The sequence below is a fragment of the Jaculus jaculus genome, chromosome 5 (assembly GCF_020740685.1).
Source record: "Jaculus jaculus isolate mJacJac1 chromosome 5, mJacJac1.mat.Y.cur, whole genome shotgun sequence".
NCBI lineage: Eukaryota > Metazoa > Chordata > Mammalia > Rodentia > Dipodidae > Jaculus > Jaculus jaculus.
In genome coordinates, this window is record NC_059106.1 from 141,943,685 (window position 1) to 141,968,966 (window position 25,282).

Below are 25,282 nucleotides of genomic sequence, written 5' to 3' on the forward strand. Positions count from 1 at the left end.
TTGAGTGCTTAGCCTTCTGTCAGAAAATCTTGTCATGCTTGGGAGCAGGGGCCAGTATAACTCGCATGAAGTGGGTAGAAGCTGGGTTTACACAACAACACAGAATTTACATGAATTAAATCCAGGTCATGCTGAGGATGAGGATCTGTGTGCAAATGTGGTATGTAAGCAAATGAGCAAGTCACTGGAGAGGGTGACCGCATTGAAGCCCACAGGTGTATGTGCCAGAGCCCCAGGTGGGAAGCATCCTCCTCCCTCAGCCAGTGCACTAGCAGAGTGCTGCTGTGTGGACCATTCTGGGCAGAGGACATAAGGTGACACTGGAGGAAGAGTGACACAAGTGTGGAAGACTTTGGGGGCTTGTCTATTCATTACCCAGTGGATGTGCTGAGTATTGTTGGGCATACTATCTGGAGCTCCAAAGATAGGGCTAGAGTTTGAAATGTATGTTTGCATGAATGGCTTGGGGAGGGGTCATGAATTTACATTGGTATTCGTTTGCCAAATTTTTTCCTCTGTTAATTCTCAGCTTCCAGGGACAGATTCAGAAAAGGTGAGGCTCATTCTGGGCTAGCATTGTTGCCAGGTAGATGGAAAAAAGAATGCTATACTTGTTGTGGAAACCTGGCCAGGATTGTCCTACAAAACAAATTCTCTTTGTGGCAAAATGTTGGTAATTTTCCAGAACTAAGACTTTGGTACTTCTCTTAGAGTATTTTACTCTTAAAGTTCCTTGCACTAAATTGTAATGAGTGTATTCTTTAATAATTGTGTGTGTCCCCTTGGTTCACTTTTTCCTGTTTTGGGGAGGGACCATTTTCATTTGTAAATTCTGGGGTGGGTCATGCTTTATATTGAAGTATATATATTTTAAGTAGAAGACTTAAAAGTTGAACATTGTATAACTTCAGAATTAGAAATGACCAGTTCGTCTTAGCATAGAGTCTTGTGATTCACATCAGCTATACACTTGATTCTTTTCTCGTGAAGCGCAAGCAGGAGAACCAGAGTATCTAGAGCAGCCATCAAGAAGTGATTTCTCAAAGCACTTGAAAGAAGAAACTATTCGAACAATTACCAAGGCATCACATGAGCATGAAGATAAAAGTCCCGAAACAGTTTTGCAGTCGGTAAGAACTTTTCTTTTGGCCCTCCGAACATAGCCATGCCTACGTTTCCTAAGGTGTAACGGAGAGCACCCTGTTTGGGAGTGAGGAGAGTCAGGGCCCAGAGTGGCTCTGCCGCGAATGTGATCAGTGGACTTGGGCAAGTCATCCCTACCTGGGTTGTCTGTGCCTGCTTCAGTTGACAGATGGCTCTCTCTTAAGTTTCTGTCTTCCTGTCAGAATTATGAACTAGCAATCATTGACTTGGAACATTCAGAGAGAAGTACAAAGTTTCTGTTTCTCTTGTTCCTTTTCTTTCCTCCCTTTGTAATCTGACAATATTGGAATAATTAGGAATTTAAAATGCAGCTTTCAAAGTTCTATTAAATGTGTTTAACAATAAGAGTGCTAGATACTCTAGGGAAGAGTATTATTAAAAGATAAACTTGATGTGGCAAAATAATTTGTGAATGATTAGAGTGTCCTGTGCAAAAATTGTCTCTGTTATTTCAATTTGTTGTAGTTAAGTTTACCTTTTTATAACAGTAAATGGAGCACAGTGCTGAGGAATCATGTCATCAGTGTATATAGATGCTTTTTCAACAATGTGGTACTGCATAACCCACATTTCTGTAGTTGCTTTTCATTTGATGATGTCTATAAACACAGGCTTTATGTAGTTCTGAATTTTAGGATTTGAATACCTTCCTCTTAACTAAAGACAATAGATTCTTCATTAGTGTATATGACAGTTTCCTACTGTCCTCAATAACCTACTAATACAAGATGGCAGTTAACAAAAATGGCTATTAGCTGCCTTTTGGTAAGCCAAATTATAACGAAAAAATCCCTTATATTCATTTACAGCTTGAAAAAAAGTTTAAATGTAGTACTACTACCTTACTATTTCAAGTGTCTTAATTGGAGAAAATTTTTATTCATAATGCTAAATTTTACAAACTGCCACAGAAGGTTGTAAGTGAATTTGAGAAAAGTATCTGCTGACACAGATTCTGAGCTGTGCTTGGAAAACGCTTGGTTTAATGAGTCAGGAACATCTCTGACTCTTGGGGCGATGTGAAGAGGCAAGCCTTGGGGTGGGAACCAGCAGAGAAGTCAGTGCCACAAATATTTTTATCTAAGTCATTGTCAGTAAGTACTATGCTTTTAGCAGGTATCAGAAACTCACAAGTATGACATAGCATAATACAGAATTTTTTTTTCAGTTCAGCTAGTCGTAAGTATTCTAAATTTATAGAAAACTTATACTTGATGACTTTGTTTTCTTAGTATGGATGTTGTCTTAAAAACTAGCAGTATCCTGCCCCATACTTCTTGGAATAGGAGGATGGCAGGGGACGGATAAGATAGAAAAACTGTGTAAATATATTTCCACATCACTGTCTTCTGGAGTTGGACCTACCATTAGCCCCATGGTCTCTAGTGTGCATTACGTCTGAGAAGTTGTTAGCCTGACTGTCAGAGGGTGGGGCTTTTGGTCTCATGGTTGTTGCTTAGTAGCCCGACATCCACTTCATACTGTGTTTTTACCTTTACATTAGTGGACATTAGAAAGTTAAGTCTTCAGATATGGGCATCAAGTATTCCTGGAATTTTGAATATTGATTATATTTCCTGTTATGAATACACTATAAGTAAATTGTTTAACTTCTCTTAAGTTCTTTATTATTCCTATAAGTTGGAGATGATTGAGGGGTAATAAGGAATATTTTTAATAGGGTACTTGGCATTGCAGGAGGTAGGCCACTCTTTTACTCTGAACTTTTCATAAATACACAGTGTATTAAGTTTCAACCTCAGGACAAGATATCTTGGAAAATGCAGGCACCATCAGCAGTCTCTAAAGTGTTTAAGCAGCTGGCTTTGTGAAAGACTCTTTCAAGTGGAATACTCGGGTATTATTGGTAACAGATGTACAGTTGACTTCAAGAAAGGGTCATACAGTGCTGCATTGTTAATCATTGCCAGTTGGTGGTGGTCTTTTCTACTTTTATTTTTAAATGCTTGGAGATTTGTTTTTTAGTTTAATTACTGCAACATATAAAACTTTATATCTTGCTTTTACTTCATTTATTTAACATTTCAAGGTGTTTACCCTTTTTATAAACTCAGTATCTTTAATTGTATATTTGTTTCTGCTTTCACATTATTGTAAATGAGCTGGTAGAAATAAATTTATCCATATTCTAGATCTCTCCCTTAGACTTGATTTTCCAAAGTTGAATGACTAACTAAAAGGATGTGATGTTAAGTGTGGGAAAGGTCACCATCCTTGTATGAAACCATTTTAAAAACTCATACAGTTAATGGAGTTCAGCCTATTTTAATTCTTCTTGCCATATTAACCGAGGAATTTAGGAACTTTGTAGCCTTTGTTAATATGTTCACAAAATGCTTGCAAATATAGAAAATGTCAAACATTTATTTCAGTGAACCTTTATAAAGTTGATTATACCTAAGCATATTTTAATTAGATGCGTGATACTGAATTACTATATGCTGTTGAAACTGCTTCTTTTTTTCAACTTTTACCAATATGATGAATCATTGTTGAGCTTTTGAATCTGCAGCAATGGGAATGGTTTATAAGGGGTGTGCAAACTGGTGATTTCTGTGCTTCAGACAGTGGCTATTTACCTTTGTATTTGCCTTAAGATGATAGGTTTTAAATTGAATTTTGCTAGTTACAGGTTCGTTAGCAAAATGCCCAGATTTCTAACGTACCTGCTTACATTTTAAACTCTTGTGAGTGGAGATCTATCATCATGCTGCTAAACTTCACATGTAATCTGAATTCTTAATTGCAAACATAATCTCTACAGAGTATGTATGATCAAAAGGTTGGGTTAAAATTGTTCCAGTATGACTAAAGAGTACTAAAGTAAGCATAGTATAATGCCATTGGTAGTACCTATCATTTACAAAGCAGCTGTTACGGATTAGATATTTAAATGCTCTCTCTCAAGATCACAGCAACAGTGAAGGTTGGTTGTTTCCTCTTAAAAATTAGATAAGAAACCTTTCCTAACCAGAGTAACTTTTTTTTTTTTTTTTTTTTTTTTTTTTGAGGTAGGGTCTCACTCTGGCCCAGGCTGATCTGGAATTCAATTCACTGTGTAGTCTCAGGGTGGCCTCGAACTCACAGCGATCCTCCTACCTCTGCCTCCTAAATGCTGGGATTAAAGGCTTGTGCCACCATGCCCGGCTCTCAAAGTAACATTTTAAAAGCAACATTTCCTTTAATTCCTTTTAGTACAAGTTCAGGATGTTAATTTTGCTTTTAAGTCCTTCTGAATATGTACTTTTCAAAAAGTGAAAAATGTTTAAATCATTAAAATTTATAGTTAAAATAGAAGTAAATCCATTTAATTGCTGTAATTGACAATCTGTTTAATATCAGAACTAAATATCTGTTCTTATGAAGAGTTAGGCAGATTTGAAACTAAGGAAGTAAGCTGCTCTCAGATGTCTTCAGTTCTTTTGACATTGTTGATAGTGGATATGCTAGTTATAAATCTATCAGTTAAAGTATGCAAAAACCAAATAGCAGTTTGAACAAATCATGTTAGTGCTTTAGAGAATTTTTTCAGGAATTTATATTGGCTTCCATTCTTGAGAATTTGTGAAATTTATAGAATTTGTTAACTATCAGTGGATAAAAAGGAATAAATGTGATTGTAAAAATAGGTATAGTTTGCAGCAGCTTTTTTTATTTTTAGTAAGATTAACATGGTACTTAAGCTTGCGCACACGTGCTCTCTCCCTCTCATGTGTGCGTGTGCATTCTCTCTCTCCCTATATATGCAACAAATCTTGATATATATGTGTGTGTATATATACACACATATATATGTATGTATATAGATATAGGTATACATGTAGATTTTTTTAAAATAAAACTTTGGGTACAAATAAAAAATGCAACTTGTGTTCATTATTTGTAAATATTTGAAGTGCTTTGTGGAAAGAATATGTGAAGCTGCCTATATTAGTTACTGTTCTTCTTTGTGATGAGAAGCAGCTTACGGGAGGCTTTTCTGGCTGACAGTTCCACGGATGGTGGCAGGAGCATAAGAGACGCTGTCGCCTCCAGTGTGCAGTCTTAAAAGCAGGGAGTGTTGAATGCTGTTCCTCTCTCACTTTCTCCTTTTGCAGCCCATGAAATGTTGCTGCCCACTGTTAGGGTGAGTCTTACTCCCTAAATTAATAATCTGAAAACTTCCTCAGACAAGCCAGAGATTTGTTCAGTTGTGATTCATGAAGCCTGGTCAAACTGACAAGATCAACTATTAACACTACTTCCAAGTGTTTGTGACACAAGGGAAAAACTAAATTTATATTATAATTTGGTTAATATATTTGCCTTTAATATTCAGGTTTAGTGCACTTCATTTTATATCTAGCAGATGGAGACATTTAGGAAAGAGTTTGTGCCTGTGCACCTAAAGCTGGTGCTTCTGATGTTGGCTTTGCTAACTTTCATACTGATGATTTTCTTCTGCAGAAACCTGAGAATACTACCAGCCCATCACCTTCTAACCAGCGAGTTGTAGAGGTGGCGATTCCTCACATAGGGAAATTCATGGTTGAATCAAAGGAGGGAGGGTACGATGACGAGGTACCGTTCCGCAGTGCTCTGCGCTGCCTGTGCTCACGTTTTGCTGTTGATTATGAGAACTGTAGGCACGCCTGTACCGCACACTTGAGTCTCTCTGCATAACATACAGCTTTGCTTTACGTGGTGTGAAATTACCTTGCCAGCTACTGATATAATTTAATTGGAAGTTTAAGTAGGAGGAAGCATAGGAATTTTTGCAAAGATTAATTTTATGTTTTTGGAATTGTTTTATATAGAAATAGAATCAGTTTGCTGTCAGGTTGATAGCTAACTAAGATTTCTTTAATAATGTAGCAGTTTTTCATTTCAAAATAAATTTTTAAAATATTTTATCTATCATGCATATATATGTATGTATGATTATCTAAAGGGGGGGAGATAGAGAATGAATGAGAATGGGTGTACCAGAGCCTCTAGCCACTACAAACAGACTCCAGACGCATGCACCATCTTGTGCATCTGGATTATGTGGGAGCTGGAGAATTGAAACTGGGTCCTTTGGCTTTGGTTGAAAGTGCATTAACCACTAAGCCATCTCTCCAGCCCCCTCAAATAAATTTTTATTCACTTTTTGGGTTTATACCTTGCCCACCATTCCCTACCAGAAAGTCCTGTAGCCTGACTCCCAGAAGGAGAATTGGCATCTTCTGATCGCATCCTCTTTCTGCAACAGTGACTGGAATAGCTCCTCCTCATCACATTGCACATTGGCACCTCTGCTAGAATTCTTTGTTACTTCTGATAATTCTTACCCATTCAGTTTCTGCAGTGATCTGGAGGTGTTTTTGTTTGTCATGGTTGAGTTCTTTGGAATCCAGACAAAAATGATCCATTGGACTGGTCCATCTGATTATTTTCATTCCTTTCAAAACTCTTAAAATGATCTTTTCTGTTTGAGAGTGGGCTAGAAAAGTGGTTTCTGAACAGTAATAGTGGAAACAATCTTTCCTGTACAGATGATGGGTGATCTGGAGACAGGTGAATCTTGTTGGATTTGTTGTCGTTGTTGTTTTTGTGCCTATGAATAAGTATTGTGATGTTTATTAAATATTTTTCCAGTTACTTGTCCCCAAACTTACTCCATTATAATTATTATTCTATAAGAGTTGTTATGAAGGCCTTATTGTCACTGTGCCAAGGTTTGAAAGTATGACCCTTAGAGTAAGTAGATTTGTGTGATGGGACCTGGTCCGAAGTTTTTCTTAGGCAGGCAGGCATATTAGATATATTGTAACAATTGGTGTGCACCAGAGTGCATCTACAAGTGGCAGCTTCACAGACTCGAAGGTAATGACTCCTGTTTCTTGATGGTCTTGAAGAAGCTGCCTGGTACTTGGCTTCAGTTTGCAGACGTTTTAAAATGCAGACACAGTGTAGGCCATTATGGACATTTTGAAAACAAAAGTTCTTAAATATTTAGTACTCATCAGACTCTATTGTTTAACTACCTCGTTGCCTTCTTTGCTATGAAAAAGATAATGGAAACAAGGTTTTAATGCAGAATATGAATTTATTGATCAAGCATGTAACTGCTTATTTCAGTGTGAGTCTCACAATTTAAGAATGAATTGTTGTTAACCATTTAACCTGTCTTTTGCAGAGTTGTGTGTTTGGTTGTTTTAATTGACTGAGTCCCAGCTTAACACTGCATGTGCCTTGAACCTTTGCAAGATAAGCTGTGTGTCAAAGACCACTGTGACAGATGTCCGGGCCATACAGCCATACAGGGTCCCTCATTCAGGGCAGAGAGTGGGCTTCACCAGACCCCTCTCCTGAGCTCACCAAGCCTTGAGCACAGGCACTTTTCTTTTTTTAATTCATTACAAAGGAGTTGGTTTTTCTCCATGTGCTATACATTCTTTAATTTGTCCAGAATGGGCTGCTTTTTTTATGCTTTCCCACTTGAGGGGGAAATGCATTTTTGCAGCTTGTACATAGGTACCCTGTAACCCAGCTGTGCCCCGTACAGATGACTAAAAGACACCTCCGTTTGTAAGCACACTGGAGGATGGCTGCTGCTGTTTGATAAATCCTGCATTCAGATTGTAGAGAATAGATGTTTTAATTTGCATGTAAAGAAATTGTTTTATTTCTTATGTTAACCATTCAGACATTCTTCCTTTCAATCCCCTGGCAGATCATGATGACCCCCAGTATGCAAGGTGTCATCATGGCAATAGGTAAATGCAGAAGTGTGTATGACAGGTGTGGCCCAGAAGCAGGGTTCTTTAAGGTATATTAATGTTTCTGTCTTTAAAAAAATGATTAAATATCTTACAATGTTATATTTCTTTAAACAAAACTTGGTATTTCTCTTCTCCTCTCATAGTCATGTCCACCTGCTGTCCCAGAGCTGCTTTAAATTGAGTCAAAGATTCTTTGTCTTTCTAACTCAGTTGAGAAAAATCTAAACATATTCTTGTCACTAGATAATGTGCCTCTGATTAACAGCCAGAAATTTACTTGTGTTTTGTATGTGAGGGATTCAGGGTATGAGGGGCAGTCAGGGGAATGGGTATCAGGCAGGAGAAGGGGGCCATGCAGGGGAACCAGGGACAAGGAGGGGAATGAGGAGCAGGCAGGGGATCTGCCGTGCTTTGTTTCCTCCTAGCCCCTCATACCTTGGCCAGCACACAGGGCTTTTCCTCTCTCTTTGCCCTTTGATACTAAATTGCTTTTTGCAGTTGTTTCTAAAAGGATTTGTTCGTTTCTTAGTTATTTTTCTTCAGAGTTAACTTTTAGTATCCTAGGAAGTTCAAGACACATAAGACATCACATTGATACATGATTCCCTGATCACATCTTTTCCCTTTGACTGTGTCAGCTTTGCCAGGCTTGCATTACAGTGCAGTTTCTTCATGCTTACTTCAAAGATGAAAGCTCTGAGTAGGTTTTGTCTCTTTTTGTAGGTTTTCTAAAAGTCCTCTGGTGCTTCTTAATGCTTTTTAGAAAGCTGGAGAGATTGCTCAGAGGTTAAAGCAGGCCTGGGCTGGGGGGTGGTTCCGTGGTTAAAGCAGGCCTGGGCTGGGTGGATGGTTCCATGGTTAAAGCAGGCTTGCGCTGAGGGGTTAGTTCCGTGGTTAAAGGCCTTGCTCCATAAGCCCGCTAGCCATTTTGATTGCCAGCACCAACATAAATCCAGACACAAGGTGACATAGATGTCTATCATTTTGACTCACCTATGGCAATTGGAGGTTGATTCAGGAGAATCCTGAAGCTTGTTGACTAGCTAGTTGGGTTTAGGGTTTTCTCATCAGATAAAAGGAGGGACTCTTGTCTCAAGTAAGGTGGAAGAAGAGAACCAACACCTCAGGCTGTCCTCTGACCTCCAGCACACACTGTGGCATGTGCACACCTCTACACACACACACACACACACACACACACACACACGGAACAATTTTAAAAGTTTTGTTGAATTGTAAGTCAGTATAATAAATCTCAGTGTGCCTACTTCATTTCTGAGTTAAAATTCTAAATGTGTTAATTTTCTGTGTTTAAATGGCTGTTCTTCAGAAAGCTGTACCCTATTATATTCAGCCTACAGTTGAGGTCAAAACAAAAAGCAATGTACTTATTTGCTTTATATCAAAAAGCAGTTTTAATTTGTTAGAATTAGGTGAACAATTTTCACGGTATGTCCCATCCCAAGTGGATTTTGGAATACACAAATTCACATGTTAAGTTGCAAATGTTCTAGCAAACTGGTCCCTGGACAACTTGATTAGATCTCATAAGAAAGATCACAAAAATTATTGAAGACACAAAGGTGATGAGAAAAAGAAGAGAAGGGGGAGGGAGAGAAGGGTTGATTGCACATTGGTATTATTATCACCACATGTGCTGTGCAGTGTTGAGCGAAGTCATAGACATTATTGCGTGTTGTGTGTCCTCTGCCATTGCTCACGTCTCTTACTCTGCCTCCACCAGTTTTCTCTTCTTCATGAAGTCTTTTCCAGAGCATTACGATGCACTCCCAAGATGGACAGATACTGCTTTACATCTAGTCCATAGCTATTAACTTGATTTCTGCTGTCACCTTGGGGTACACTTTGTATGCTTTCTGTGTCTCATACATTTCTACTCTTCTTTAAAACTTAGTTCCAGATGTTTTTTTTTCAAGGTAGGGTCTCACTCTAGCCCAGGCTGACCTGGAATTCACTATGTAGTCTCAGGGTGGCCTTGAACTCACAGCGATCCTCCTACGTCTGCCTCCCGAGTGCTGGGATTAAAGGCGTGTGTCACTACGCCTGGCTAGTTTCAGTTTTTGAAGTGCAGCCAAAAAAAGGTGGGGGGCTAAAGAGAACAGGACAGAGACTAGTCAGACAGATTGTGTGGCATGCTGTGGTGTCCAGATAAACACACGACTTACAAGCTTCAGTGAGGGTGAGATTAATAAGAATTTTCAAGACTAAAAGTTTGGACAGTCTGACGACTCTCTGGTGGATATTAACATATGAGACTTTGTCTTTTATCAATTTTTAGAATTTTCATTCTGCTGTCCTTGATTATTTCACTCAGCTCTGTCCTTACACCTCTGATGCTCTCTGTGTTCTGTCTCTGGAGAAATCTCTTGTAAGAAGAGCTAGAATGTACCAAGTGTTTGAAAAATGAAAGCTTAGTATTATGGCTGCTTCTGTCTTCTCATTTTCTTTAAATTATATATGGTTTATTTTTATTCTTTTTTTAGTGCCTAATTATTTAAAAAGCACACTTAAATTTTTTTTCTATGTTTTATTTATTTATTTGAGAGAGACAGAGAGAATGAGGCAGAGAGAGAGAGAGAGAGAGAGAGAGAGAGAGAGAGAGAGAGAAAATGAGTGTGGCAGGACCTCCAGTCCCTGCAAACGAACTCCAGATGCGTGCACCCCTTGTGCATCTGGCTAACGTGGGTCCTGGGGAATCAAGCCTCAAACTGGGGTCCTTAGGCTTCACAAGCAGCCGTTTAACCGCTGAACCATCTCTCCAGCCTTAAAAAGCATTCTTTTTTGACCAAACTGAATTTCAATTGCTGTATGTGCTTTGCAGTAGCAAGGTCACCTTATAAAAGTGGCAGCTTGCTACTGGTGCAAAGCAGAGCTGAAGAGTTAAGTTGAGGTCTGAGTAAGCAGACGCTGAAGTTTAACCTCTGGTTTAAGAAGAGACTCTGCCTGCCATCAGACCTTCCCCACAGGCCCTCCTTGGTGAGTCTGATCAGTTTACATGAAAGGCACAGAGTAAAAAGGCAGGGCTGTACTTATTACCTGGTCCTCTCAACTGACCTTATCTGTTATGATCAGTTTTTACTATAAATAGAAAATCCCCAAGTGTCACTTGTCAGAGAATATTGCCAAGAAAGTATTCAGTGAGCAAGAGTAAAAGAAGAAGGAAAGGGAACATTTTAAAGAAATGGTTGCATGTATGTATGCACACATGGGGAGAGGAAGTGGAGGACAGCATAATAATTATCACCCTGGGTTAGGATAGCTTTCTTCATTTTCTTTGACACCAAAATTCCACTTTTGAATTTTTTTTTGTCTGTATCTACTACAGTATTATTGAAGTTACTTCTGATTAGCTGGCACAAAACTTGACCGAAATCAGCTTATGGGGCAGAAGGGTATCCTTGTAGTTTTATGAAGTAATTATACTTTTGTATTATGAATCATTTTCCTTGCTAGATATTCTGTGACTTACTGTGATTACCCTAGTTGACATTATTTAATCACTGTTTTTTGCTTCTTATATGCTTGTTACTATTATTGCCCATTTGTTTATTCCATAGATGTAAAAGTACATGTATTAAAAAAAAATCAATCTAAAGTACCCAGTGAACAGAATGACTTCCAGTGTGAAGACGTGTCACACAGCTTGAACGCTTGCTTAGGTCACCACCCCAGGCCGTGAAATAGGGTGCCCCAGTATTCCCCAGGCTCCTCTGTGCTCTTTGCTGTCCTTTCTTCTACCAAGTGATGCTGGTTTCTTCTCTTGTCAATTGTTTTGTTGAATGTGATATAATTGAAATCCTTTTTTTCCCCCTTGATCCTTTTTGATGTGGCTATATTTAGTCAACAACATGTTTACAACATTACCCATATTGTTAAATGCAATTGTAGCTTGCTGGTGGCATTCTGGTGTTCCATTGTATGAGCATATTGTAATTTTTTCCCATTAACAACATTCAAGGCAAGGGTCTATCCAGTGGATACAGCTTTGGGGGATTAATCATATCAGTCACACATCATAGACTTATTGCATTATTTTAACCTTTTGCCCTGTTGTCTTCAACAAACTGTGCCAAGTCATCTCCTGAGCAGAGCATCCTGGCTTTTTTCACATGGCATCACACGCAGAGAATGGCAGGTGGTGACAGAGGACCAGCACTGCTGTCCCCACGGCCCTGACCTTTCGAACTGGCAGTGAGCCGCCAAGTCCTCTGTGTTCTAGAGTAGGAGCTTTGTCGGGGGTACCAGCGAGGGCACTCGGCCCAGGCACTCATGTTCAATCCTAGTTTTTTCACTGAATTCTGCAACCTTAGGGAATTTATTAAATCATCAGACCCTCTGTTTTTATTGAGACATTATGTTGAGAATTAAATGAGATAATCCATATGAATTTAATTTTGCAGTATCATTCACAAGGATAATTAGAAAATTATTAAATTAGTCAGTGCCTAATTTTCTTGCTGCTTCTTTGGGTCACTTCCACTTGTGAACATTTTGTACGCTTATTGAATATTATTGAGTGCTTGTTTGACTAGAACAGAGTAGAACTTGTGAGTCAGAGTGCTTCTAGGTTTTCAGTGTGCAGACTCGTATTCCTTCTTCCCATTGTTGTACTGCTTGGTAACTCTTCCTGAGGCTGGTACTGTGACCAAATGAGACAAATGTGCAAATCCCCATTAAAGCTGATTCATTTTTTGCTGTGTTTCTGTTTAGAAATATTTTTCTCTGTTGGTATTTATGTTGACTGTGTTTGTAAATTTTTACGTGTTTCTTCACATTGAGCTGTGGCAGTTCATTATGCAAATTACATTTGTGGCTTATAATTTGTCTTACATTTGATTTCAGGATCTTATTGTAGAAACTTAACCTTAGAACTGTGGCAACTGTTTCACAGACTTAATAGGCAAATATGATCACTTCCAAATTATATAGTCATAGAATTTACTACCGTTGTGGTTCTAACTTACATTTAGATTATTAGAGATAGTATTTTAATTTTCTTCAAATAGAAAAAATTTAATACTATACAGATACTATTTTGTATACAATACATTTCTCAGACTGACTTAAATGTTATCTTTATATACAGTAATTCCCTCATTTTATTTGTTCCTCTGTATTCCATTTCTGTACATTTAATTTTTTGGTTTTTGAGGTAGGGTCTCACTCTATCCAGGATGACCTGGAATTCACTATGTAGCCTCAGGGTGGCCTCGAACTCATAGTGACCCTCCTACCTCTGCTGCCCAAGTGCTGGGGTCAAAGGCGTGTACCACCACGCCCGGCTCATTTCTATTTTTTAAGCAATAGACATATTTTTTACATGGACCATTCATAATATATCTTAACATTTTGTAGAAAGAATACTGACAGTTTTTGTTTCATATACAGAAAAGGTTTGATCAATCTTGTTTGGTTAGATCATTTTTAAAATCAGTGACTACTTCTTCCCCAAATCCTTTCCAAACCTGAAAGGCACTTGTATTATGGGTATGTATTAGTTTAGGGTGAATTTGAAATTTACATGCTTTAGCCACGAACATAGAGTGGTTAGTACTCTGTTGTGTGAAATTTACATGTTTTAGTACTTCATATGTTCCTAAAAAAGAACTAAACATGTCTTTTTACTTTTAAAATCCTCTGCTGTGTTTATTTTAGTGAGGTTTTATAATTTAAAAATTATTTTTAGTGGTATAGAACTTTTTCTTTTGTTTGAAAACTTTCATTAGCTTCCACAAATACAGGAATTAATAGAAAAAATGAATTCTGCAGGTCACTAATAAATTTTCCAGTTTCTGCTAACAATGTTCTAATTCAATGGCTAAACAATTACAATGCTATGGACATTCCCCCCAATGACTGTGTTGAAATGGAAAACAGGCAGTCATGAAAATGTTACTTACAACAGCATTATTACAATGTATTTCTTTTGAAATTTTAGTGTGGGTTTTGTCACTTCAGAAGATACACAGCATCTCCATTATGTCTGCAAACCTAACCTTATACATCATTTAAAATCATTAAAACATAGTAAGCAATCTAAAAGCACTTAGCAAAGTCTGAAGTCTACACAATGGACACTATCCACTCCTGGATAAGTTTTCCTTTTAGGAGAAGGTGCCTGTAAACACTCATTATCTTACAACATGCATAGGCCCCACTGACCTTCCTTCTGAATGTTAATGTTCCTGCAGTTGTGCTTTACGACACTTAGGAAACACTGTGGTGGTCCAGGGCGCGCAGAAAGAGCGGTGTGTGGGATCATTGGGGAAGGATGTTTAGCTACCTGGAGTCCATCTGAGGCAAAATTTACGTGATACCAAACACTTGAATCCTGGGTTGCTATGTGTAGAAACAGGCTGGACCTGAGAGAAAGACAGGCTGTCGCTGGTGTTGGCTTGTCTTTCCTTGGCTCACATGAAAGCAGGGATCCAGCTAGTTAGTGTAATGCACGGTTTGGCTTATTTTTGGTGTGCAGTTATACCAATAGTACACCTGATATTTAGAAAGATAAAAATAGAGTATAGTTGAAATTTAGTTATAGTGAGCACACTTAAAGGGTTGTGTGGTAGTTGGGGAAAGTATATGTAAATAAAAAACAACTGCCTAATTGATTACTAATTGATTAGTAAGGCTTGTGACCATTATCAGAACTTTTAATCTTTATGAAATGTTCATTGCTCCCACTTTTTGCAAACTTATAGTAGTAGATAACAGGAACCCTAATTAATTTTATATATTTATATCAAATTATTTAAGTGAAATCTAGTTTCTAATTTATCTGATTTTCTTGACAATTTCATCAAACTGTTTCATAGTATCCCATTATACCCATAATAGCTAATTTTTATTTCACAGAAATTTTATTATGCTTATTAGAAGTTTTAATACATATTCTCAGTATTAGAATAGTGGCAATAGTCTGATTTGTCTGACAGCCACACTTTTCAAATTGGTCAGGTTTTTTTGTTTTTGAGCTGATTGATACTAGCATGTCTGTGTTGGAATGTAGACACATCCTGGCACCACACTCCCCCAAAGTACATACAGTTCATGAATGGAGGTGGTAGAGAGCTTTCTCGGTAATCCTATAGTGTAACTATCGTAACACTGATGTGTCTTTGTATCACTGAAAATCTCTTCCTCTACATTCTTTTTTATTTTGCGTAGCAATAGATAATAGTATCTATTGATACCAGTATTTATGTCTGTATATACAGGCAAAATTAGCTCTCAGATTATACTGGCATGCATAATTTATGATTTGGGTGCTTTCTTTTTCATGCATGGAGCAGTTTAGAAATGATAGGAATGAAATCTCTAGCCCTTGACTGACATAGGACACATAACAGTCAAGTTGACTCTTTTGCTAGTTGTCCATCTCAACCATTTTCATTTTTCTGCCCTTAAAAGCAGTTCTGGAAATTTTAATTTTACTAACTGATCATGTGACTTAAACATGATTCTGTGGTTTGTGGATAAAATTATATGTATTATTTTTGTATTACTACCTTTCTTTGTAGAATTGAATTTTCCTCATTTTTAGTAACTCATACAGTTTTTAGAGGGAAAAATTCATTTATTGTCACATTCTAATGTTTAAATTTTATTTTGGTTTATCTTGTCTTCATGAAATAAATTTTATTTTCTGTAATTAATGTTAAGTTTTTCTTCTTTCTCTACCAATACTACAAGTCCTGTTATCTCTTTATAATTACGTAGCTTTTATTCCCTTGGCCCTGTAAGAATTTAGAACAGTAGTTAAAATTTTCTCACAATTTTATGTGTTTGTATTATAATCAGAGAATGTGGTTTTGTCCTATTAAATATGAAATTTTCTTTTAAATTCATGTATATGTATATATACACACATTTAAAGTAAATCCTCAACATTTTAGAGATGAGAATATTAAGGCTTAGAGTTATATGGACTTTGTCACATTTGTGTATTCATGGCACAGTTGGTAAATGTCAGACTTAGCTGTCTGATCCTTAATCTAGATTGTCAGTTTTCTACCACATCTTCCAAAATGTAATATATGCTCATTTATTTGCTATTCTTTATTTTGTCATTTAGTTACATCAAAATAAGATGTAAGAAACTATGTGAGATGATTTTAGCATATGACTTTGCAAAGAAGAAAAAAATTAAAGTAGAAATCACCATTGGGGTCTTCCAAGGCGAAGGGCTTTCATTTATATGTATTGGATGAGTCACCTGTGGGTAGAAGGGGGAGTAAATGCAAAGATAGCTTTAGAGTCATGAGCCTACATTACAAAGTAATAGAGTAATAGGAAGAAAGACCGAAGAACTCACATTTGGTCTGACTAAAGTGTGTTGAAAAATATTTAAAAAGGGTTTTATTACCTAATATAACACCTCACATTCCATATCACAAATGTATGGTGTTTTAATTGCAGTTTATGCAACAATTTAAAATAATTACATTGATAGCCAAGATAAGAAGCATATGAGCTATGTCACATAAAATTAAATTTACTCATAATTTCAGATTAGATCTTTGCTAAACACTGACAACATGGAGCATCTGTTGAGAATTTGAATAGCTATGGTTTTAGCATCTTGAAAGAGTCATAAAATTTAAGTAAATTCCTAATATGCTTTCAGCCTGGCAAAAATATGTACGTGTGTATGTGCTTGTATGTTTAAGTAGCTTTGTATAACAACTGGTGTAGAAAACTAAGTTGGGAAAAATCATTGGTATTGATTTTTTTCCCCTAAAACTTAGAGATTTATAGTAGCACAAAACCAGGAGATATGCATATAATATGAAGAAGCTGCATACTTCACTGATAGAAACTTGCAGTTTTGCTTTACTTGTGTAATAGGCAGCAGTGTGCAATAACTCCGTACATACATGTATACCAGCATCATATTGCAGACTATGTCAATTCTGGCCAAACACAGGATACCAGAAATACTCCTCTGTACGGCTTATTGCATAATTGCAGTCATTGCTTAAAGGTTATAACAGTAATCAACATTGACTTATTCTTATGTTTTACAATTTTTCTCACACTTAGTGTGTTTTGCTTATTAAAGATATATGTGTTCCCCCTCACACTGTAGTGCTTCATCTCCCCAAAAGTGAGGAAAATATGATTTAGGAAAGATCTTTAAGCAGAGCGTTTATGTGCTACTAAGGCATAAGTTGTCATGTCAAAATATGTTCACTTTGGGGCAATTTTTAACCACAGCAATGACTTTGAAATGCCATGTATATCCAGACCACCCCACCACCTTAAAAAAAAATTTTTGGAATAATTTGTATTAGCTATAAAGATGAATTTCTTCTTATATTTGTAGTGCTTTCCTGTATGTCAGAGACGAGTAAGGTCTTCCTCCTCTGTGACACATCATAACTAGAAACGTTCCTTAAATGTTTTTAAGTACTTTTCCTCTTCAATAAAGTGGACCCACAGAGGTGGTAGAAGGACTTAAATGAAGGGCGCACTGGAAGAGGGTGCGGAGAGTAGGAGAGTGGGGGGGGGGAGTGGGAAGGAAATTTGCTGTTTCACCCTTCATGCAAAGTTAATTGAAGTAGTATTTGCTTATATAAGAGCTGGCTGTGGTCTTTGAGGGTTGGGTATTCCAAGGAGAAAATTTACTCTTGCAGAATTTGAGTATGTGACCTGATCTAGAAAGGTCAAACAACATCTATTATTCCTCAGAAAGTTTTGCATAGACTTTCATCAGTTTTTTGTGGGGAAAAGTTTCAAGGTATGGTCTCACTCTATCCCAGACTGACCTGGAAGGCTTTAGTACAATTTAAGAAATTAATGAAACCAAAGGGGTCCTGCACTATTTATTAATTCTGTAAATGAAAACCACATTCACCCAATGACACAGTAAGAAAAGACCTATGTGCCCAATTAAAGAATGGAACCTAGGAAATCGTTAGATGTACTACCTTATTTCTAATGCATTAAACGTAAAAAATAATTAAAGAACTAAAACTATACTCTTCAGGGACTTTATTATAATTCACCAAATTATCATTCATGTTGCATTTTGTAGGCAATTAAGTTGGAGTACTCAAGGCTGGTTAGGTTGGCTCAAGAAGATACCCCACCCGAAACAGATTATCGTTTGCATCATGCAGTCGTCTACTTCATTCAGAACCAGGCGCCAAAGAAAATCATTGAGAAAGCATTACTAGAACAATTTGGAGATAGAAATTTGAGTTTTGATGAAAGGTAATATGAATATACTTTTATATATTTATATTTCTTTTTGCAGATCTCAAGTGTAACTTGTTTCATGCATATACAAAACATACCTTCATAAGGATAGCACACATTTACCCTCGCTTACCTTGAGTACTTGCCTTGTAATTTCTCTAACATATGTAGCTATGTCCACTTTTAAAGTTTGAACTGAAAGTAATTTAGATAATTTTAGTATGTTCTCATTGTGCATCAAGAAATCACTCTTCTTGTTTTGTAGGATTCATTGTTATTAAGAAGTATGGTTTCTCAGCCCCTGTGCTGTGGGAACTTTTGGTCAGGTAGTTTTGCTCTCAGGCTGTCCTGTGATTTGTAGAACATGTATAGCATCCCCGGTCTTTGCCGATAAACAGCCAGTAGTGCATTGCAGTTGTGCCAACCTCTGTGCTTTCAGCACTCCCCAACTACCCTGGGGTTGGGGACAGGGCTGAGATTGGCTTTCTGTCAGAGTACATAGAAATTTCTAGTCATTATACAAAGCATAAGAAAATTACAATAATTGAGCATTCTTTGATCCCAAGGCAAAACTTAAAATAGACCATTTAGCTTGGTTCACCCACAGCCTTTTCTTTTCTTTTAGAAAAACCATATAAAACTCCTGTTAAAATTTAAATATATTTTTTCTAGTTGCACTGAATGGCTCTAAGGAAAAAAAAAATCAGATGCCAGGTATATAGAGCCACCACAGTGGCTGTAATTTTGGTATATAGAACCATTTATGCTATTTTAAGAGTTTGTTACAGTTATATTTTAATTATCAAATAAATGTTTATCTTTTATATGAATGTTATGTAGCAAGAAAAATTATGAAGGGATGCAGTGTCTAGGATCAGACTATGGCTGTGAGACTGAGGACTAAGTGAGACAATACCAGGAAATGTTTTGGAACAGTGGCTGGTGGACATTTGGGTACTCAAGGCATGTTGGTCACTGCTGTGTTAGCAGCATGTGGACATCACTTACTTGGGAATGTTTGGCTCTTATTGAATGATTGGAGCCTTCGTTATCTAAGTAGCCAGCAGATTTGTGTTGCAGTGAATGTATGCTGCTCAGTATTGATAAGATATTAATGGAATAATCTGATTGACTTCAGTTGTTTGCAGTTACCTGTTCTGGTTAAGTAGTCAGGATTGGTAACCTGACTTCACTTGTGCTTGGGAGATAAGTTTTATTGTATGTAATGATATATACATATATTTTGTGGGATTTCTTTACCAGTGATTCTGATCCATGAGATTTTATTTGTACCTGAATTTATATGTACATATAGATTCTTCTTAACTGCTTAAAAATGCCACCATTCAAGTAGAAAAGATGCACTAGCCTGTGAACTTACTTAGTAGAAATACTTCATAAACATCACATTTTTTTGTCTTCATATAAACTGTAATCACTGAGTATAAAAGCCACAGGTTCATAATCATGGGAACTTGAAGTGGAAGTACTGATGCTGTCCTCTTTATAACTTTCCAGCATTGATTCAGAAATATTTATCATTTAAGGTTATTTGAGAGCATTGTTTGGTGACAATAAACTTTCATTTTTACAGGTATTTAGTAGTTTAGTTTTGACTAACACTGATTTTTTCAGTTTTTATGGATTTTGCTTTTAATTTAGAAATATATTTGTGTTATTTGGAGGTGTCACAACATAATGAAAGTTGCTCAAGCCAAACTGGAAATGATAAAGCCTGAAGAAGTAAACTTGGAGGAGTATGAGGTAATATATACTTATGGAGAGATGGAGATCTAGATCGAAGTATTCTGTAGTTCACTGCATTTTGTAGAGATAGCACTCAACTGGTAATGTCTGTAAAATATTGAAAAACTCAGATATTTCTGGTCCCGCCATTTTGGATATAATAAGTGACACATTGTCTGGTAAAGTACTTAGGTAGTGTATGTTAGTAACCAGTCTTATTATCTTCCCTTGTAATTTTAATCTTCTAGTGAGATCTTTGCTGTTAAATTTCTCATCAGTGGCTAATAATTTTTACATTTATAATTATATCAGCAGGCAGTTTTGTGTGTTACCTAGATTATCTTTAATTCTTTTTTCTCTTAATTCACATAGCCATCTGGATCATGTTACTTTATGGGTAAACTCACTGTGGTTTACATTTGCTCTTTACCTATAATCCTTTCACCTACAGGAGTGGCATCAAGATTACAAGAAGTTCAGAGACACAACCATGTATCTCATAAGTGGACTAGAAAATTTTCAGAAAGAAAGGTAAGACAATGTATAAAAACATGAAAATGGCAGAATTCAGTTCTTAGTCCTATTCAGTTATTTTTATCCAATATAAATTATTCATAGTGTATGTTTTGATTAGCATTTTATTTTAGAACCATTTTAGGTTGCAGAAAATTGGGGATCCAGTATAGTAAATTACCATATCTCCCACAAAATATTATCTATGAAACTTATAAAGGTAAGTATTAGTATATGCTCTTCTTAGTTGAAACTTTCAGAGAGTTTGGGACCAAAAGAATGGGTAGCCCAGCACAGGAAATGTGTTACATTCCCTAACATCTCCCTGCCTTCATCAGTGTTTTGCATACCTTTTTCAAGCCAAATCTTACAGATGATGTCTACTGTCTCTTTGTCTAAACCTTCAGGTACCACAAAAAGTATATCTGGGATAGAAATGTACTTTATGGTAGAGTGCTTGTCTTGCATGCACAAGTGTTGCAGTTAGGTTCACATTGCTGGTAGAAATCACCCAACCAAGAACAGCTTGTGGGGAAAAAAAAGAGGTTTATTTTAGCTTATAGGCTCAGGGGAAGCTCATGATGGCAGGGAAAATGATTTCATGAGCAGGGGGTGGTCATCACCACCTGGCCAACATATGGTGGGCCATAGCAACAGGAGAATATGCCAAACACTGGCAAGGGGACACTGGCTATAACACCCATAAGCCCACTCCAAACAATAACATTGCCTCTAGGAGGAGTTAATTCCCAAATCTCCATCAGCTGGGAACCTAGCATTCTGAACACCTCAGTTTATGGGGGACACCTCAATCAAACCACCACATTCTGCCCCTGGACCCCATAACCTGATAACCATCCATGATGTAAAAATGCAATGCATTCAGTCCAGCTTTAAATGTCCCCATAGTCCAAGATCTTTTAACTGAGCCATAATACCAAAAAATAACTTTAAAAAAAACCCCATAATGGCACAGAATAAACATCCATGCTGCAAAAGATGGCATTGGGTATAGCAAAGAAATCCTTAAGCAATGAATGATTTAAATAGGGCATACACCAAACTCTGTAGCTCCAAGTCCAACAACTCTAGCCAGTAACAGGTTTCCAAGTCTGATAATTCTAACCAGTAACAAGTCTCTGGAGTTTTAATTCCACCCCTCCTGCTAGGCTACTCACAGTCCTAGAAAATTTCATCCAGGGCCAGCAGCTTTCATTAGCAGCCATTTCATGGTCAATCCATGGTTCATCCTCATGGCTCCATGGGGGTCTCCATGCAGGAATCTAGCAAACCTGCTTCACATTGCCCATGGCTGTTTCCAGAACACAAGACCACACTGCAAACTCAATGATCCTTTGTTTCCTACCCTATCTTTCCTGCATTTCTTATACTCCACAATACCAGGTAGGATGCCAGTTTATTAATCCAGTGGGGAGTAAAGCAGACTTCATAGAACAGGACACTTCTTGAGCACTCAGGCCACTTCAAAAGAATATAATTTTTCCTCATGCCCCAGGGCAAGTCAGCTGGCCCAATCTCAAAGGCTGTAGTCTCTCAATCGCAGCTGAACAGGCAGCAGTTTTGGTCTAAACATTTCTTTCTGTGCCATAACCCTCTGCTCACATCAGTCCATTGCTACGCAAAGTAACCCTGCATAAGTTCTCAGGACACGGGCATAACAGCAAGCTTCTCCCACAAACTGCTAGCCCAGTCCAAGCAAAAGCTGTCTCTCACCCTTATAAGCCAAAACGCACAGTCCATAGTTCTTACTGCATTCAGGTCTTTCAACTCTGACCAGAATAGTCCATCAGGCTGTCCTTAGAATTCTACAAGGCATCTCTTAGGCCAGGGTTTTAAATTCTTCCACATTCCTCTTGAAATCAGCGCCTAAAGGCCAAAACCACATAGGTGTCTAGCAGCAATCCCACTCCTCAGTACCACTTTAATGTTGCAGTCAGGTTCGCATTGACCCAACCAAGCGCAGCTTGTGAGAAAAAGAGGTTTATTTTGGCTTACAGGCTCAAGGGGAAGCTCCACGATGGCAGGGGGAAACAATAGCATGAGCAGAGGGTGGACATCACCCCCTGGCCAACATATGGTGGACATAGCAACAGGAGAGTGTGTCAAACACTGGCAAGGGGACACTGGCTATAACACCCAAAAACCTGCCCCCGACTACACACTGCCTCCAGGAAGCATTTATTCCCAAATCTCCATCAGCTGAGAACTTAGCATTCAGAACACCTAAATTTATGGGGGACACCTGAGTCAAACCACCACAACAAGGCTTTGAATTTGACCTCTATTAAATACCACTCCTCCCACCACCAGAAAAGCCAGGTTCTATCTATAGAAATGTTCCAAGTAATATGACTTCAAACGTACTTTACTTGAAATTGCTTTTATTGTAACCCTTAAGAAAAAAAGTTTGTTTACTAGTTCATATTAATTTCCCTACAAATTACTTAACTTTTCACTTGAACAAGGACTTATTTGAGTGATCTTTATTTTTCAAGGTAGGGTCTTGCTCTACCTCAGGCTGACCTAGAATTGACTCTGTAGGTTCAGGGTGGCCTCTAACTCACGACAATCCTCTTAGCTCTGCCTCCTGAGTGCTGGGATTAAAGGCATGCACTACCACACCCGGCTTGAGTGATCATTTCTTAAGAAACTGCTTTATTTTCATTGCATTTAAGAGCTCTTTCACATATGTTATTCAAGAAGTTACTATTCTAGTAAAGTAACTGTCTATTGGAGTGATAATGTGAAAAATTAGTAACTAATAAAAACTAATATTAATGGCATATCGTTTCATCAAGCTTCTTCCGATGATTTAGTTATGATGTAAAGTGCATTAAATACTTGTTTAGGGGTTCCCCAAGGGACACATGTAAACTTGAAGGGTCCACCCATGTATAGATAGATGGATAGAGCTGTGTCCACAGGTATGGGAAACCCTGACTACATAGTCACCTGTTCCCCCAGCAGAGAGGCCAGTTGCCTTCACAGGGCTGTCACATCAGCCCAGTTCTAAGTGGAGAACATCCAAGTAAGCACTGAGGAAGACGAAGGAACCATAAAATTCTTCAGTCATGGCATTTCTCCCAGTTTTTGTTTTTCAATTCCTAACTCCTTTTCTTTGATCTTGAAGGTAGATTTCTCTCTGGATTCAGGTTTTGTATGTCTGAGAGAATAAATGTACATGTACACACTAACAATATTGTCATAGTTGACATTTTTGCAAATACGATATGATAATATTTGTTTTATGTTTTTTAAGTTACATAGATTCCTTGCTGTTCCTTATCTGTGCTTATCAGAACAACAAAGAACTCTTGTCCAAGGGCCCATGCAGAGGGCACGATGAAGAGCTGATCTCCCATTACAGAAGAGAGTGTTTACTAGTAAGCTGTTTGCCTCATGTTGGACACATTATCTGTATTTACACATAAATGATTATCATGGTGTGGTATGCATGTATGCATGTGAGTGCACATGTGTGTGCCCATGAAGGCCAGAGATTGGTGTAAGGTATTTGCTTTGATTGTTCTCTTTATTCACTGAGGCAAATTTTCCCACTTGAGCCCAGAACTTGGCAACTCACCTAGTCTGCCCAGCTTGCCTTCTCCAGAGATCCTCTGTCTCATTCTCTTGCATTCTGGGATCATCGTTGGCTTCAAAGCCCACCCTGCATTCATGTGGGTGCTGGGGATCTGAACTCTGGTCCATGTGTTTGTGGAGCGGGCTCTTTACTAACTGAGCCATCTTTCCCGCCTTGACTTCATTCTTCTTTCTAGGTCCCAAATACTATTCAAGGTCCTAAACCAGAAGTGTTCTTTAAATGAGATCAGATTGTGCTTTTATTGTATATTTAGATGTTACTTTCATACTACCATCTATTTTTGGTAAGGAAGGGCTGCCTTGTTCACAAGGAAATAGTATTACAGAAAAGAATTAATACATTTTATGAGATTTTTATAGACCACAATTTACTTGGTGTGCATAATACCAGAATTATTATATACTTTTCTGTAGCTGTAGGTTGGCAGTTTTTTCCTCAGATATTTTCACTCTGTGCTTTCAAAATTAACTTTAAAAAGATGTTTGGCTCTAGTATTTGTTGATGTACATTGAATCAGCTGGCCTTCATGTATTTTTATACATGAATTTAATGGAATGCAACTTCCACTAAAGTTCATTTTGATTTGATTTTGCTCTCTGTTAAAAACATCATTCTGTACCATAATGGGCACTCCTGAGCTGTAGTTTTTTGTTTTTTGTTTTCCTGCTGGAGGAGGGGTATGGGTGGGAGGTAAGTTAAAGGAGGAGAACCAAATAAAACAAGTTGTGTTGAATATTTTATAATGATACCTAAAACTGTATGTATGCTAATTTAAAAATTAGAAAAAAATAGAGACAGGCTGTGGACATGGCTCAGTTGGTGTTTGCCATCTGCGCAAGCCTTGGGTACTTGAGATCAGATCCCCAGCACTCACATAACACCCATTCTCAGTGGTGAACACCTGTGATCCTGGTGCCAGAGAAGAGCCTGGCCTGCTGGCTAGGTAGTCTAGCTAAATAGGTAAACTCCAAGTTCGGTGGGAGATCCTGCCTTAAAGAACTATGGTGAAGTGTTTGAGCAAGACACCTTTCATTGACCTGTACGAACATGTGTACACAGGAACCCACCACACATGAATACAAACATTATACACAACAGAGAGAAAAATTAGTCCGACTTATTTTTTAAGCATCTGTAGGTTTGTCACGTATATTAAATGTATTTTCAAAAAAATTTAAGTGGATCTGTTGAAACAATCATTTCTTTCATAAAATAGAGCTGCCCAGTTTATACAAATTTTAATGTGAAA

The 25,282-nt window shown here is 37.6% G+C and overlaps 1 protein-coding gene across 2 annotated transcripts in view; it reads left to right on the forward strand.

The window, feature by feature from the left end:
* Nucleotides 1-25,282, forward strand: part of Usp25 (ubiquitin specific peptidase 25) — a 113,533-nt gene that overhangs the window by 86,965 nt on the left and 1,286 nt on the right. The window contains exons 18-23 of one of the 2 annotated variants that reach the window (XM_045149594.1): nucleotides 991-1,130; nucleotides 5,632-5,745; nucleotides 17,989-18,167; nucleotides 19,838-19,916; nucleotides 20,350-20,429; nucleotides 23,692-23,815. In XM_045149594.1, the coding sequence (XP_045005529.1) occupies nucleotides 991-1,130; nucleotides 5,632-5,745; nucleotides 17,989-18,167; nucleotides 19,838-19,916; nucleotides 20,350-20,429; nucleotides 23,692-23,815 (716 nt within the window). The remainder of the gene's footprint in view (nucleotides 1-990; nucleotides 1,131-5,631; nucleotides 5,746-17,988; nucleotides 18,168-19,837; nucleotides 19,917-20,349; nucleotides 20,430-23,691; nucleotides 23,816-25,282) is intronic. The other variant, XM_045149593.1, reaches the window with a different exon arrangement.